Raw genomic sequence first — 17,655 nt, forward strand, 5'->3', positions numbered from 1 at the left:
TATATATATATATATAAAGAAAAACGTTGCTAACACAGACCTCAAGAGTTTGTAGGCCGAATGCTGGCATATGACTTAGGAGCAATCTTCTAGTTGAGGTCATGGATACAATATCACAGAGGAGTTACTGTGTAACTGACTTGTATGAGGGTCTGTTGTGTTCTCTCCTAGATATGAACGAGTGTGAGACAGGCATCTGTGTCCACGCTCACTCCTGTCGAAACCTGATTGGTGGATACCTCTGTGACTGCCTTCCTGAATGGGACGGGCCCAACTGTGACAGAAGTGAGTGTAGATCAGATGCAATATGATACATACATCTTTGGTGCCCCCCTCTGAAACCAAAGTATGATTGATTCTCATGTAACTAATCAATTTGTCCAGTTCTAAATTAGAATTAAGCCATGATTCATTTCCCAACTCTTACCCATGAGAAATCAAGGAGTGTATATATATATATATATACTTCTGTCAGAAATGGATAATTGCTAGTACTGAATAAGAGTGACCCAGCATTTACTGTAAATCAAAAGCAAACATGCCTGCTTCTGCAGTCCTTCAGCACTGTCATGTCAAAGTGGCATCTGACTGCTTTTGTAGTGATTATAATGAGCTGGCCAACAACTTGGTATCAGCAGTGACTCATTATGCAGCTGGTGCTCTTTTTGTCTGACAAGCAGACCTGCTTATTGATTGTGTAAAATATCATCAACACAACAGGGAACGGTAGCTGCCAGGGCCCGTGTTTCAACGGAGGACGCTGTGAGGTATGACATTCACCGCTCATGTCTTAGGGGCTGTGTCCCAAATCGCTCAAGTACTGAGTCTGCAGAATGCTAATTGCTAGCTAGCACTTGGATGAAAGCACTCTGAAGTGCACCAAGAGAAGCTACTTTGATTTGTGGACTCAAATGCTTTTTTTTTCTCCCCACTGCTGCATCTCACAATGTGTGCTGTCAATTGCAGGACTCGCAATGCATATGTTTGCCGGGTTTCTCTGGTGAGCGTTGCCAGACAGCTGTGGGACCATGTGACAGCACTCCCTGTCTGCATGGAGGAGAGTGCTTGGCACAAAAGGGTGGTGTGTTCTGCAACTGTCCACGGGGATACACTGGAACTTACTGTGAGGTAAAGCCCTGCTGTACATTATACTATTTGCCATAGCAGTATATGTGAATAGATAAAATGATACACAATTATGCCAAAAAAAAAAAAAATACTGCATATCATACTGCATGGGCCTACGGATCCTCAAATACACAAATGATTATAAAATGTTGTATTTTTACATTTTTCAATAATACTACTTAATACTACACTGTTCTGGTTCTGGCACAGGAGGTGGCAGATCTGTGTAATCCCAACCCCTGCCAGAAGGGGGTGCCATGTCAGAGTACAGAAGGTGGCTACATGTGTGCCTGCCCAGAAGGTTATTTTGGAAATGAATGCATGAGCCTGAAGGAATTATGCCATGGGCTGCACTGCCAAGGTTGGTGGGCAAACGCTGGGTGAAGTGACTTCAAAGGCATAAATTAATGATTTTTCTTCTTGGGTAGTGTAATACTCCAGTCCTCACTGGCTCGGTACTTTCCGTCTCTCACTCTGTTTCTCTCTTAATTAAATTCAAACAATCTTTATTGACGTAACCACATTAATTTTCATACTTGGCAAAGCATTTAAACCTACGGATGTTATGTTAGAAGCTTGCGTTATAACTGGTGCTGTGTTGTCAATGTGTCTCTCCCTACTCTCTGCTGTCTCAGTGTCAGAGCCGAGTGGCAGGGAGTTCAGTCTGTACATGGTGCTGTTAGGGGTGCTGGCGGTTCTGTTGGCGGGGGGGTTCTCGGCGTGCGCACTGCTCCTGTCACGCCAGAACCGGCGCCGACAGCGTCGCACCAAGCAGCCCACCACCGAAGCCGCCGGCATCAACAACCAGCGGCACTTCTGCGCCTTCGTCCACAATGTGGAGCGGGGCAGGGCGCCGCCGGCAACCGGACAGGCCATGCCCACGCTCTGGTCCGAGGAGATCGAGCTGACCCTCCCACCGTCGCCCGCCCTCAAGCCGGCACACACAGCCAAGCTGGACATCTGCAACCGCGAGCGAGAGAAGCTGAATCGCTTTCACTATGCTGCCGACGGCCAGGAGCTGGAGGTGTGACCTCTCCAGAAGGAGCGCCCGCCTTCAGGAAGGACTCAGGGCCCTACGAAGAAGTGTCCCCTCCACTGACCTCTCTCAAGCAGCGTCCCGCTGAACCTCGAACTGGGACTTGAAAAGGTCAAAGCGGGTGAAGGTTCCGCTGCGAGGTTCCTGGAGGTGGCCGTGCTCCAGAAGAGCAGCGGACCTCGCCGTTGTCGGCTCACACCAGCACCAAGGGTCAAACAATCGTCAATCAGAAGGTCAACGAAGACGGGGAGGATTTCTTTGTTTGTCGTTACTGTAATTTTGGAGTCATGATAATTTAAATGTTTTTGGTGTGTGTTTACACGTGCTCTGTGTATTTCTTCAGATCTGTGATTGTATGTGTGTGTGCATGTGTGTGTGCAAATGCATGAAGTTCTAAGACTCCCACAAAGCCATGCACATCATTACGTATCTTTCGGAACACCTTCGTGTTCCCTTCTCTAGTCAGATTAATGCAGGAAAGGAGGATCTGCTTCCGTTAAAAAAATGGAAAAGCAGGACTGTGGAGCAAAGCTGTCTGAAAGCGTGCCACACAATTCCTGAATCAAAATATCTTTCAGATTTTACATGTGATATATCATGATGCAGCTCTCAGAGATGTATGATTTTTTATATATACCTGAATGTAAATATACCCTCTTGTAAATATGCTGTATATAGAGGTATGGATCAGTCTTTTGTACGGTGGTTGTTGCCGTTTTGTCACCTTCTCCTTTTCTTTCCTTCACCTTCTGCCTGATATCTGCAGGCAGGTTGGTTTGGAATTAAAAAAGGCACCTGTGAACCAAAGGCTCACTGTTTCTGAAAACCAGGAAACTGGAGTAGCCACTTTGAATAGTGTAGTAAGTGTAGTATTGTAGTTATTGATTCTAGATTTTTAAAAATGTACACAACGGCTTTCGACGCACGTAAGTTTAAGCAAGTGAAGGAGAGTTTTGATAACTGGGAGTATTGCACGCATCACCTGCCTTCTGTAACACAGTTGTGGTAATACTGCACTTAATTATATATACCAATTCTCATACATCTATTTGTATGAAAAAAAAAAAAATCAATGTGACTTGAAATGGGTTTCCTATTAGAAAGATGTTCTCATTTGAGCTCGTATGGAATCCAGCTTGCGACCATGTTCACAGTACTGGAGAAAGTGAGTCGGAGAACAGCTAAGCGTGTGCCCAGACTGGAGAGCAAGACAGAGGTGCCCTTTGAACCTTTCTAGAGTAGGAATGGGCGGATATGTCCGTTGCCTTCCTGTTACCGCCCTTCCATGAGGAAATATGGGAAGTGAAGTCCTCGTAAAGAGTGCAAACATGCATGCTGGCACTCAGCAGCGTGGGCCAGCCGCCTGCCCTCCACACCTGCTGGGGGTGTCAGGATATCTGCCCCTCCCTGCACTGAAGCACATTGTGCTCTAGCCAAGGTGGGTGAGCGCACGAGCAGGGATTTTCCTCGGAGCGAAATTTGCTTGTAGATTAACTGTTCTGTAACATCTTAAACTTATGACATCCCAGGCTGATCATCATGCTTCTTACAGATATCTACCGTCAAGAATCACGCACCACCAAAGGTTCAGAGACAAACAGATCACAACACACACACACACACAAAGAAAGTACTGCACCGTGTATTTAACTTATTGCTGTGCTGGCCCTGACAGAGTGTTACAACAAGCACAGGTTAGAACATCGTCCCTGCTACTTTCACAGCTGCTATGATAACTGTAACCAACACTTTGCTGGTGTCCTACTTTGAACCAAGTTTATACACAAGGCATCTTTGTCAAAAACATGGAGAGAGAGCAGCTTTTGTCCTAGTGAGAATCCAAAGAATTGGGCAAGATCAGGAAAGCTGTTTACATAATGATCTTTGAACTTCAAGAAGACAGGGCGCCGAATGCAGACCTATTCATAGCTATATGTATGGTGTAGCATAGACAAAAGCCATTCTTGATTGAGTAAAGGAAGGATTTGAGCCCGTCACATACACTGTAGCAGACTAAGATTTTGTTTCATTTCATCCTATAGGTTTAGCTAGTATAACTAATTATTACAGATTTTGCTAGTATGAAACAAGACCCATTCGTAAGACCAGCACTAGCCATCCGTTTTTTAAATTCGGATTGTGACATCTTGTGGCTATTAGTGGTACTTCTGTTAAACTATTCCAGTGCTAAATATGGAAAATATGATGGAAAAAATGGAGACAAGGAAAAAACGGAAGGAAGGAAGGAAAGAAAATAAATAAATTATGTTACTGGGACACAGGCATCCATATATTTGCTGATAGGGGAAAAAAATGCACACTTAAGAGTTCTGTTTTCACTGCACATATAACTGGGATCATTTGCAATCAGCAATACTGAATGAGAGTTCATTGTAGGCCTGGAGCACAGAGCAGTTTGACCAAAGCAGAGCAGAAAGTGCACTGAGCACAGATGAGCTTCAGCTTCTCAGAACAGGCCAGACGAGATGAAATTAATCTAAAAGAACTGAAAAGCTTTAGGGAGTACAATTGCCCACCTTTCTGGTATCTCCAGTTACACACAGCAGTACACATGCACACAATTACAATCCCACAGGATGAAAAGCAACTAACAACCAATCAAAACATTATGATGTTAGAAAGTCTTAAAAGAACACAGCTACACAAGAGAATTATTAAATCATTAGATTAAAAAAGAGGATTTTGCAATGACAACTTATGTCAAATTACTGAATTCAAACTTCATAAGAACTTCAACTGGACTGAACATGACCAGGACGTTTAGGTTTTAGGTTCACGTTAGGTGAAATGGCTTGCGTCTGTGTGTGTGTGTGTGTCCAGCCAGTGTACAGACAGGGGGGGGCAGGCACAAGTGCCCTCAGGAGCTGGAGATGGAGCTGGCTGTAGCCTCCTCCAGAGACGCAGCACTCAACAGGTGCTGATGGGATGAAATGCCGGTTTGTAGGGGCCGCACTGTGGAAAGACATGAGATGTGGTGTCCATTTCCTGAAGATGAACCATAAACCATAATTACCAATTTAGAGATTGAACAAGGTCATCCTAACTGCAGATTGGTGCCCCCTGTAGGAACCCTGTGTGAGCACTCATTATATTCAAAGGGCAAGGTAAGTGTTATTTTGGGCACTGTATAGTCTCTACCTAAAGCTTTTTGAAAGTGGTTCTGACTGTGTTGCCCTCTTTTGTGGAATCAAGCTTTGATTGGATATTTAGGGAATGGGGTCTTATTGACACAGAATTATACTAAAGTCAAAGTATGATTTCCAGATCTGGGATCAGCTCCAATGAGTTTCACTGTTCTATGATGATTTGATTGGCTGACCTGTACTACTCTGGTCCAGAGTAAGGCTCTGATTGGCCAGGCCCTCATCACAGGCCAGCAGATGCTGGAAAGCATCGAAATTCACGGATGCGTCATCTTCCGACAGCGTCTGAGGGACCTGTCCGTCGCCTGGCCGACACACTTCAAACCGCACCCAGTGATAGCTTAAAGACAGGCGCACACAAACAAACAAACAACTCCAGGTAGACCTATGCTAGTTTCCGTTGTTTCTCATTTTAGCATGGCTTTAATACGTGACCCGAGAGAGAAAGAGCTGCCCACTTACTTCCTGCATTTGCGCGCTCCAGGACAGCTCTGGATCAGGTTCTGAACGGTTGGGTGAGAGAAACCAAAGAAGTCAGCGCCAGAGGGGCTGACGTTGGTCAAGGGCTTCCCTCTGTGCAAAGTCAAAAGACCAAACTTAGAACAGCAATACGTACATGCATTACACTGTTTATTGTGGCACAGAAGCACTGTGATCAGCAGTTGAAGAACTGGCAGCAGCAGACGCCTCTACCTCGTAGCTGCGATGGCCTTCAGCAGCTCAGCATGGCAGCTGAGTGCGGAGGCAGCCACGATAGTGTTCTGGGGGTCCTCTTCCGGGACTATCTCGAACTGTAACACACAAATCACCCAGCCCTCCAATGGCACTTAGGACATTTTGGAAAGTTGAAGAGTTAGACTTCCGGCGGTTCAGTGTGGCAACTGGGTAAACAAATGCACCAACTTCTGCCTTTTGATTCGTGAATTTGAAGGAAAAGGCTGGGAGCCATTATAGACCTCAAATTAATTCAGTAAACTGAAAGAGATGAACTACAATAGCTCAAAAAAGACTTGTCACATAATGAGAACTGCTTTAAAGACAGAACTCAAGTTTGACTTACCAACACCAAGCTACACAAAATCCTGTAGCTCACCTGGTAGAGCGAAGCTAAGAACGCTGAAGCCATGCGGTCGATTTCCAAGGGCACTCGCATATGAACATACTGACAAATATGTAAGCTGCTGTTGCTCTGGATAAATGAAATGGTCTTAAAGAACGGACTGACCATACCTGTGGTCCCTGGCCACCATCCTTGATTTGACAGGTGTACAGGCACTGCTGCTCGGGGTTCCTGGTGCTGGCAAACACTCGTGTGCTGCAAAAACCCACTGGGTAGATAGCGCTTTCATCATGGAAGAGGGCCCTGTCTGTGATTATCTGTGAGATGCATACAAGCCAGCTGTCATTTACTGTACATCTCCCGATTAACCCCTATGCTACGGTGCACAGTGGTCAGTGAGAATATGAAAGAATGATGACTTCTAGAGTTTATTACAAAATATTACTTAGATTATAGATAACCGATTATATTAGATTAGACTATAGATTACTGGTCTAATATTGTCCAATTAGCACTCTGTAGGCATCATTAATTGTGGTTTAAATAGTACTAATAGCAGTGAGTTGTGTTAATTTCTTTGAATGAAACATTGTATAGTGGGATGTTTCTTCAGCAGTGTAACAGCATAATCAAGGCTTTTTTAGAAGGTCAAAAGTGATACAAAGCACACCAAATACACAAGCACTCTCTGTACACAAACAAAATGCAATTGCAACACAAAGTTGGAATCTGTGTTAATACTTCAAAGCAGAAACTTCTCAGTACTGCAGTACATGGAATTCAGAAATCGATACTGCATAGGAAAGCCGGCCTCCATTCAGGTCTGCGCAGGAGACGGGAGATAATATGATATTCGTGTGTTGTGGGTAAAGGGCCTGCGCTGATTACTAACCTCCCCCAGGCTGTAGAGAGTGAGACCACCCAATACGATGGGGAACACGGGTCTACCAGTGGAGTCCAGTGGGATGGGCCGCACCAGCTTACGTACCCCGCCCTCGGCCACTTTCCTCTTCTTAGACATTTTCTTTGTCACTGAGAACAGTAGGAGAACGAACACTTGCACAAAGAGGACAATACCCAGCAACAGCGTTACTGCCCAATCTATGGGCGTCTGCCTTTTCACAACAGAAACCTTTTATTATGAAAGAAATGGAAACCGTTCTGCGGTGGGAGAGAATAAAACTGGCAAGCTTGGATGTTGTGACCCTCAGGGGAATTTCTGGCTCACCACTTTCTTCTCTTCCGTTTTCCCGCCCTCGTTCTTTTCGTTCTTTCTTGGGTTTCTTCTGGAAGCCGTCGTCGGGCCCTGAGGGGACAGGTGCCTGGCTTTGGCTGGCCGGCGCAACAGTGCCCCCTGCAGTACTGGAACTGAAAGTGGCAGGAGTGTGGGAAGTGTTGCTGGGGGTTGAGAGCAGCTCCCCCTCTGTCAGAGACTGGAACTGCAAGAGAGTCTTCAGTAGGAACCTGAAAAAAACAGTGTGAATTCAAAGTGAATTCAACAAGCTCTTGAGACAGATGAGGACAGACACATGGGATACTAAACCAACTGGACCAGCATCTGCTGATGCCTGCTACTCACCCATAAACGCCAGCAAAATACATATCACGAAGAATTTCTACACACTCCAGATTTTTATTCAGATACCAACTTCATAAGTATGGGTTCATGAAAAACAGAAATGTAATCACAGTGGAAAATTGCGAAATACTATATACACATGGAATTTCCTTTCAGTAGCAATATGCAGCATACCTGCCAGAATGAAAATCAAGGCCTCTGTTATATTGTTTTCATGTCATTTGACCTCTTTACTGAAAAACAATACATGTGGCTTTGCATTTTAAAATACTGAATTCAGGTCAGAATTTAATATAACCCACCTTGAGATGCCAACGTGAATATACCAAGAGGTAAGTTTTGGTCATCTGTGATCATTTAGGAGTCTGTTGTGGCTCCTGGACTACACCCCAAATTCATCAGCAGGCTACGACTGGACAGTAATTGCATTTCACTGTGGCATGAATAGCACACTGAAATGCAATGAATTGTATCGTGTTTTATTTTGGCATGTCCACAGCAGCAGACAGTGGGATGCAATATTGTTGGGAGTTGATTGCACGTCAAATTTTGCATTGTTTTACTGCAAATTCAGCATTTCATTTATTAAAACAAATTCATTCATATTGCTTTTCTGATAAGAGATGGAGCGAATGTTAAAATCAATGTAATGAATCTTTCATTTGGTATTTTGGCATGTTTTGTGCATTTCACGGTTTAAACAACTTCATGTGTGTTCTGCATAACTACATTCACTACATCTCAGTGTGGCATATATGGTTGAATTGAAAAACAACTGTTGTGCCTTGAATACATTTCAAGGTGGATTGTATTCCATTCTGACATGAATTCAGCATTTGTTCTTTTTAAATGCATAGCTGCATGCAATGTTTTTCAATAAAGAGGTCAAATAACGTGAAAGCAATAACAGGATTTCCATTTCATTCTGGCTGGTATTCTGCATGTTAATTCCATTTCACATTTTTACCACTGTCAATTTGGCACAAATTCCTCTCCATGTATTAGCAAATATAAACCTGACAATATATTGACTATTAAGACACATCGTGAATCTTTCTTTCTTTGGAATGATTTATTGCACATATTTGTCACTGCGCTTGCCTGAAGTTATTTTTAAGATAGCAGATTAATTCAAAAACACCAACTTATTTTGCTTATTAGGACTATAATATGCCCACCAGGGGCAAAGCATCCATCATCCTGGGATTTTTCACCTACCTCCTCTCCTCCTTTGCACGCACAAACTTCTCCTCCAAGTGGGCAACTTCATCACACAGAGCTGCGTTTTCCTGCATTCGAAAGGGAGCTTAGCACTTGGAAATCAGGCACACAGTAATAGGTCAGTAAGTCTTGTACAAGTGTTGAAATATTCCCACCATGCTTCGGAATCTTCCCCACCGAAGGAATACTCACAAACACCATGGCACGAGCAGCTCTGCGAAGACGGAGGTACTTGAACCTGTACTTCTCATTCTGGTTCCTGCGCAGGGTCTTCCTGGCCTTCGATCTAGGTTCTGGGTGTCCATGAGGGGAAGGCGCGGACGGGAGAGCCGAGCTGGAAAAGGCCGTCTGCGTGGAGAAAGCCTGCAAAGCCTGCTGCCTTTCCTCATCTGTCTGGATGTGGCACAAAGTGGAAAAGTACACATGGTATGTGGGGAACGCTAAAGTTTAACACAGGAACAAATGTTGCACTAAAACGAATAAATAAACAGGAGTCTGGGCCACACACACACACACACACACACACACACACACACACACACACACACACACACACACACACACACACAGACAGACAGACAGAGACGCAGACTGTGTGATGGCACAGGCTTTCTAGACACACACATTCACAAAATGGCCACTGTAGCATCCTGATGGTAACCTAAAAATACATTTACACAACAGGTAATAACAATTAATAGTGAATAAGAATAAAATAAATGATAGTGCTTATACAAAAATAACCTGAACACTGTACAGTGATGAACTTTAACAAATGTTTCAAATCAAAAGGTAAAATGTGCTTAGATGGTGAGACCTGGAGTGTCTTTTTCTTAATCTCCTTGCCATTTTGGCTTGGTTTTGGCCAACAGAGAAGTGAGATGTAGTCAGCACAAAGCAAACTTACCAAGAGGCAAGTTTGGTAAGAGATGTGTGCTCGGTATAATACACACACACTTACCAACTTACCAAAGTCGCACATATTACCGAGTTTGAGCTGTCTTATCTGGTGTTTCCTGGTCTGTTCTGCCCAGACTAATGATAGATTAGAAAAGTGACATGTACCCAGCATGAAACAAACTTACCAAGAGGGCAAAGACGCCGTTTCTGTTCTCAATCCTCTTGAAGCGCCTGCTTCCTTTCTGTGTCTGAAATACAGCGCGAAACTGAAGCCATGCTAAGTCTGGTGGCAAGGCCTGAGCGTCATAGTTGGAACACCACGGTGTAAACCTCTCATCATGTGGTGCTTGTCAGAGCTCCCTCTCGGGCAGAGGCATTAACCCCGATGCAAGTAACAATTGTGCTCTACCTCCCGGGTCATAATTAAATCAATATTTTATAACAAAAAGATGTAAATGAAAAACAGATACATGCTACTGGTTATAAATAAAATACATGGAATACAAATTATAAGTGGCATAATGACAGAAATGATATAGACACACACCATGGTAATCCATGCAATGACTTACCTCACGGTACATCACAGCTTCGAGACTTGACTTTGCACTGAGAATGGAATATTTTCTTTTAAATTTTTTTATTAATACTCCACTGAAAGTATTGGGTGTTGCATGCAAGGTGTCGCAAAGGACACAATTCGACTCCATACTTTGACTGCACCAGTCCCCGATCAATGATCCTCTGCTTGATCTCTTTGATGTGCATAGGTCTCCCTGCTTCTTCCAGAACAATCTGAAACAATTGAGGAAGGATTTAGTTCAAGAAGGCAGGAAATCACATGCAACAAAACAGAATTTAATTATTGTCTCACACCAGCATCTGAAGAAATAAGAAAAAGGTGTGACCTGGGCAGCATCAAGCCACGTAAGGTTTGGTTTATCTGAGACTTCTCCGGGTGGCTCACTTAATCAGAAAAACACCACAACACAACCTACTTGAATACAAATACAATACAAATCTAAGTGTGTTTTAAGCAGTACAAAGCTTAGTGTTTATACTTGTCTAGTTCATGTCATCCAGCAATCTAAACCTTTTGCTAATTGACTAAGGGGGGGATTTTACAGACACTTGAATGCTTCACAGTACTGTCAAACACACACGTTTCAAGAGTTTCAGACGTCCCAGACAGGCCAGTCATGTTGTCCAATGCTGGGAAAAGTGAATAACTGCCTTGACCGTCGGACTCCATCTCTGACTCGAAGTTGGAAAGGGTGTTGAGAGAGTCCATTGGTACCAGTGGTACTGTCGTAGATCTGCGATTATGTGCTGTGTCGGTAAAGCAGGCTGGTGTGGGAAAACACAGACGATGGAGGTTAGCTAGCTAGGCAGCTAACTCGTATGTAAATAGGCTAAGTTAGTTAACCTAGCTAACTCGATCGCAATTAGCCAAATTCAGACTGCGGTCAGAAAAACAAACGGGCAAACCTCTCACTTACCTAGCTCTGCATCACCATCAAGAACGGGTGACAAACACCTAAGCTACGCTAACTAAGTAGCTAGCTAAGGATTTCATTGCATTTAAACCTAGCTAGCGCTACTTCACCTGGCTATATCCATCTTACCAACATTTAACGTTAGCTCGCTAACTAAATTAGTAGTCTTTTTTTAACCAGTGTTCTTATTTTGTGAAGAACAGCCGGAAATATAATGTAGGTAGATAACCTAGATATGCAATATATAGCCTATAACTAGCTACTTTATGCAGTCTGTACAGTGGTGGAACCCCTCACCATTCTCTTTTCCCGGGAAGGAATTTCCGAGAACACCAACGTCCGTTTGTTCTACATCGTCAGTCACCAAATTTGCATCGTCCGCTCGCCATCTAGTGGACGTGGAGTGAAGAATCCCGTGTTACTGCACGAGTACACGTTTACAAAGCTCGAGTGCACCATTTACTTCCACGCATATGTTACGGTTTACAAGCTGTCTTATCTGTACCGCGCGTGTATAGTATATATTAGACTATGCCATATCAGTCTGTATTATGGTTATAGTATGATATAATACTATATTATGAAATTAGGTCTGGCAGAATATTTCTGTTTATTTTCTTTTTTCAGTGTAGGTTATTGCGTGCATCGTGCTACAGTAGTGTCTGTGCTGCCTGATGTGATGTTATCATATCCTAGTCCCTTTGTTTGAGCCCCTTTTCACTTGTGTTCAACTCCTGTTGTGATAAACCTCACATTTCACCTAGATATTACTTAGTGGACAATTGTAATTAAGAATGTTTTAATAGTATATAAAGTCTATGGTTCAGTGGTTCAGTGATCTGGAATGGCCCTTACTGAAGCCAACAGGCTAGTAATCCTAGTAATCCTAGCAATATGTCTTGATGAGACACACTGTTGGCTCTTGCCCTGTGTTTGATTTTTCTTCTCCATGAACTCTTACCCCTCATGAACGCTAAATGACCTGAGTTCTTGAAAGTACTTAGTCTTGAATGTGCTATTTATAACCCACCCATGCACATGCACGTGTGCTCATGCACACACACACCACTAACAGTGGGGAGCAAACACACCCAGGTTTGGGAGGGTTATTTTAAAAGTATATTTGTTTACAGATTATTGATTAACTATTTAAAACATAAATTGTAAACTAATCCATTAGATTACTTACAATTCATTATTTTCTTGGTTTGACTGTCAGCGTTACCGATTCTGGCCACCAGTGGTCCACCTCGGAGGAATACTAGTTCGGTCTCCATAGTTACATTCTCATATCGTATTTTTCACCTCGAATCCCTGCCTAGCACTTTGTACTGTTGCTATTTCTGCCCTCTGCCCTCTCTGATTTTTGGCCCTGCTCTGCTTTTTGGAATACTCTTTACCTGGTCCTGTTGTACAGACTTTTGCTATTAAGTTTTACCCACATATGGTTTCTTCTTGTGCTCCTGAGTCTCATTCGTTACATTGACAAAGAGTTTCAGATCACTGGTCCTCTACTGTGCCAACTAGTGTAGCCAACAGCTCCCGCAAGATCCAGTATCTTCTCTGTGCAGAGTCATGAACAACTTAGCACAAGTGTGAAAGTCCTACACGCCTGTCAAATAGGCCCCAACAAACCTGGCAGACAAGCTAGTGTGATCACTTCAGAAAGAAACCAATGTGCTAAGAGAAAGATGCAAAGAAGAAGAATGGAGCAAAAGAGAATTTACAGGTATAACGAGGATAATATGAGTGAAAACAGAATGAAAATATGAGAGAGGAAGTCATCCAGATGCTGTCCAAGATGCTGAGTACTCACAGACAGGGTAAAAAGGGTCAAAACAGTCATAGACAGGTAACCCTGCAATGTATTACAAGTGCAACTACAATAACAAAATTCTGAAGATGTCAAAGAATTCTTGGAAGTGATGATGACGTGCCATGGATAATCGAGGATTCAGGAAGATGGTTTGGCAAGAGAGGATCTACCTGCAATTTGTTGATAAGGCTAGAAAAGCAGGTGAAAAAGCCACTGTCATGAAACCTGCATTCATAAATGCCAGACATGTCAGTACAGAAGACTAGCAGAGCATACATTAAGTACAAGCCATGACACTCCTGTGTTTACAAAACCTCTGGGTGTCCTCCACTGGTTGGCATCTGGCTGTCTCAGCATGGCCTGTAAACATGGCCACTCAATAAACAATACATTTTCAAGTAATATGCTAAACCAAACATGTCATCACCCATGTTGTGGCAAAGTACCCAAGATAAAACCTTGCAATTGGGTCCTCTGCCTTTTGTGTGTGTGTTTATGTGCTCAATCGTTACAGAATATTTTGCCTATCTATGGATCCAGTAGAGGTTCAAGACAGACTGGCCCAACAAGAAGTCTTCATTGCCAAACTACGTGAGACAGTTCAGACTTTCACAGGCTCTTCCCTCAGCTGCCTGGAACTGTTTTGTGTGAGATATATCAGGGGAGATGTACAGCTGCTGACTATGCTAGAGAATTCCGTACAACCACCCCTGGCAGTGGCTGGATGGAAACGGCACTGAAAACCATGTTTCATTGTGGACTCTCTCCTGAACTCCAAACAGAACTCATGTGGCAAGGAGAGTCAGCTACGCTATCTGAACTCATCAAATTCACCATTAACGTGGATAACCTACGACGTGCACATCGTCTATCGCAACGCACACCACAGCCATGTCGTTCTGGGCCACCCTGGCAGCGAATCCACTGAAGTCCCCAAGCCAATGCAAGTGGGTTGCTGATGCCTCACCATCCAAGAACTAGCTAGACAATTCTCCAGTGGGTTGTGCCTGTATTGTGGCGCTAACAGTCACTTCAGCGATTGCTGCCCTGTCCGCCTCTGTTGAGAGAACGAGAGGATTTCTACGTCTAGCACACATGTAAGAACATCTTCTCTACTGTATATTACTTGTTATCTTACACTACCTGTAGTTCTGTCTGTCAATGGTAAGTGTTTCTCTCTGCCTTCTGGATTCTGGAGCAGCTGGGATTTTTTTGGAGGTTGGGTTAGCTACACAACTAAGAATCACTAAAATGACCTTAGATCCCCCGTTATGTGTTAATTCCCTTAATGGCCAACCCATAGGTGAGGGTGTAATCACATACAAAACTGTCCTGGTCACACTTAAGATCGGCTTTTTTCACTGAGTCAATCCAGTTTATTCTTTTACCCACGTTCCGTGACTCCATTATATTGGACTTTCCCTGGTTGTCTACCCATGACCCTAGTATCCTGGTCTACTGCTGAACTGCAGTCATGGAGGAAGCACTGCTTTCAGAACTACATGTCTTTGCCAGTCTTCCAGATGCCCCATCCCTTTGCTCTATAGGCCCTTCTCGGATGTATTCATTAAGGCTACTGAACCTCCGCCTCATCGACCTTGGGACTGTATGGTGGAACTCCTTCCTGGGGCTTCCCTACCATGACGAGCTAAACCCTACCCACTTTCTCAGCCTGAGGAGGCAGCTATGGAGGCATATGTTGCAGAGGTCCTGCAACACGGCTTAATTCGTCCCTCCACTTCTCCAGTTGCTGCTGGTTTCTTCTTTGTAGAGCAAAAGGGAGGGGGATTAAGGCCATGCATTGACTACTGGACCCTAAACGGAGTGGAAAGCATGCTTATGTTCTCTACAGATAACGATACCAATCTTCTGTCTTTGAAATTGATATGAACATGTTTTCTGACTTTCCCACACACCCAGCTAAAGATGCCAGGAAAAGAGGTGCTTAGGGTCAGTGACTCATAACATTCATAATTTCTGTTAATAAGAATTAATTTTAAAAATAATTTCCCCTAGGGCAATGCCTGTGCAGCTTTTAAATGTCACAACACAGTCAGTCTGATGGCCATGTGTTCATGCACTCCTTTTTGTACAAAATAGCCACTCTGCTCACCAGGATCCAGGAGCTCACCGTTTGACTTCCTTTTCAGTTAAAAGAATACAAGAAAAGAGGTTAAGGAGGAATAAATAATCGAGATGATCTGAGCATTGTTCACATATCCAGCACTGACACCTAGGGTACCTATTCACTGTGGGGCACTGACCACCCTCCTGATGCCTGTTGTGGGATTAAGAAAAAAGCAGGGGTCAAGAACCATTGTCGTTGGATTTTCGGAATTTTTCACTGGGAGTTTTATAAAATCTTTAAATTTAAAACACTGATACAACTGTATGAGTGCTTCTTCTTTGAAGGACATTGTTTGGACATTGTTATCATATCCTAGTTAGCTTTGTTTGATCCCTTTTCACTCAGGTTCAACTCCTGCTGTGATAAGCCTCACATTTCACCTAGATATTTACATTTACATTACCTACATATTACTCAATGGACAATAAGAATGCATTAATAGCCAATGGCAAATTATTGTGTTCGTTTGGTGTTTGGGAGAGGCCCTTGTATAAGACAACAGGCTAATCATCCTGGATGAAGTCTTATCCCCAGTGACTACTAAATAACCAGAGTGCCATGTAAACGTTGAGTAGACATTCCAAAGTGCTGCGAATGTGCTTCGGAATATGTTCGGTATGTTTCTGTGTTTTGCTTATGAGGATGTTTGTAGTTAAAGAATTATTAGTCCTAACTTTTTTTGCTTATTTTGGGAAAGTTTCTCTACCCCCATTGTTCTTGGGTTGCATCAGACAGAAAAAAAACAGGAGTGGGTTTCAGTCAGCATGCCAAGCAGGAAAATTCCAAATTTTACAGATCACTTCATTAGGGTGGGGTAGTTTGAATTAGGCTTTATATGATTATTTCAAAGTTTGAGTTCTTTTTCATGTTTTGCCAGACTAACGCCTAGCTTGCGCTGCCTTTGCTAAAATAGGCCATTGCAAGTATGATTTCAAACTGATGTATGTCATTCTTCTGCACCAGTGATCTGAAGATGTAATTATGTTTATGGTAAGATGATTATGACACTAGTCTTACTAAGACACAATCTTTTTAACAGCACATTCTTGTGGTCATGGGCTAACTAGGGTCTTACTCAACCTAAACTAGTGTGATTTAAAACATCTGATCCAGTGCAATGTTGCTCTACGTTTCCCTACCAAAGTCTGTTTTTGTGTAACCCTAAAAAGAAAGGTTGCCTGCTTTTTTCCCCCTTTTTTCAACAAACTTGTTTGTCTCCACACATGCTTTGCTCCTGTGTGTACAAAATGTCACAGTAGACCTTTAAAGTCATCACATGCGATCTTAAACTGGATGGTGCCTCAGGCGTAAACCACACTAACATTAGTAAATTGGAAAACATTTGTTTTGTTTGGAAAATGTATGTCTATAAAATAAAACATCTTTTCAAATGTGCTCTTGGGAATGTGGGCAGTTCTGAAATGCAGCTTTAGTGTTGTGGTCTGAATAAGGGAAGACGTAGCTGTTATAAAACACTGACATAAATATGTGACCTCCACAGTTACAAAATTGCAGAGCTTTACTGCAGTAAGTATTTTAATTTCATGTTGAGCTGCTCAACTTCCTAATCTGTCAAAGCAAATAAACTTTTCCCTGCCATTGGCTCTACATATTGGCTGCTATGTTTCATGCAACTGTGACGTAGCAGCCAACAAAGTACTGTCTTTGAAATGACAGAGGAGTCATAGGTCAGACAAATGCGCATGCATATCATTCACCATTTCCACCTCTTTTACGATAATTGATAAGGGGTGTGACTGGGATATCTCTGTATATTCAGTCAAATACTTGTCTCTAATCCTTTGAGATTTGTGGCATCTGACAACAAAAAAAATCACTGACGATAACACACCTAAACTTTGCAACTCAATGAGCTTGTATTTTGTTCTGATTTCTCATCTTTTGACTCATTTTGTTTTAATCACTTTGTTTAAACAATGCATAATTGATGTTGGCAATTTACCAGATTTGCTGTTCAGGATTAGCTAAGTGGCACATGAATAGTAGCAGCAGACTGAGATGTTTAGGCCTGTTACCATCCCCTATATTCCTTATAGAATATGGTCTATGGGGCCTGTAGTTGCTATCCAGTCATCCTGTATCTCATTTTATTAAGAGCTTTCTAAT

At 42.9% G+C, this 17,655-nt stretch overlaps 2 protein-coding genes across 5 annotated transcripts in view; one reads left to right on the forward strand and one right to left on the reverse strand.

The window, feature by feature from the left end:
* The window catches only part of LOC113577449 (protein jagged-2), a 32,544-nt gene extending 30,096 nt beyond the window's left edge, over positions 1 to 2,448 (forward strand). The window contains exons 10-14 of the mRNA XM_027010095.2: positions 172 to 285; positions 721 to 767; positions 967 to 1,128; positions 1,339 to 1,489; positions 1,764 to 2,448. Of these exons, the coding sequence (XP_026865896.2) occupies positions 172 to 285; positions 721 to 767; positions 967 to 1,128; positions 1,339 to 1,489; positions 1,764 to 2,158 (869 nt within the window). The 3' untranslated portion in view covers positions 2,159 to 2,448. The remainder of the gene's footprint in view (positions 1 to 171; positions 286 to 720; positions 768 to 966; positions 1,129 to 1,338; positions 1,490 to 1,763) is intronic.
* Positions 2,449 to 3,790: 1,342 nt separating this feature from the next.
* tbrg1 (transforming growth factor beta regulator 1) lies at positions 3,791 to 11,888 on the reverse strand. 4 transcript variants are annotated; one of them, XM_027010102.2, is made up of 15 exons: positions 11,588 to 11,888; positions 11,252 to 11,435; positions 10,997 to 11,054; positions 10,801 to 10,883; positions 10,661 to 10,697; positions 10,274 to 10,336; positions 9,381 to 9,581; positions 9,186 to 9,256; positions 7,617 to 7,852; positions 7,281 to 7,420; positions 6,559 to 6,705; positions 6,022 to 6,119; positions 5,791 to 5,901; positions 5,505 to 5,668; positions 3,791 to 5,137 (listed from the first exon to the last, which is right to left on the reverse strand). In XM_027010102.2, the coding sequence occupies exons 2-15, from the start codon at positions 11,377 to 11,379 to the stop codon at positions 5,043 to 5,045; spliced, it is 1,632 nt and encodes a 543-aa protein (XP_026865903.2). In that variant the 5' UTR covers positions 11,380 to 11,435; positions 11,588 to 11,888; the 3' UTR covers positions 3,791 to 5,042. The 4 variants fall into 4 exon arrangements, with proteins under 4 accessions (XP_026865903.2, XP_026865902.2, XP_026865904.2 ...); XM_027010101.2 differs by having other exon boundaries at positions 3,791 to 5,170; XM_027010103.2 differs by lacking the exon at positions 10,274 to 10,336 and having other exon boundaries at positions 3,791 to 5,170.
* Positions 11,889 to 17,655: the final 5,767 nt, after the last annotated feature.

The sequence above is a fragment of the Electrophorus electricus genome, chromosome 4 (genome assembly GCF_013358815.1).
Source record: "Electrophorus electricus isolate fEleEle1 chromosome 4, fEleEle1.pri, whole genome shotgun sequence".
Classification (NCBI taxonomy): Eukaryota; Metazoa; Chordata; class Actinopteri; order Gymnotiformes; family Gymnotidae; genus Electrophorus; species Electrophorus electricus.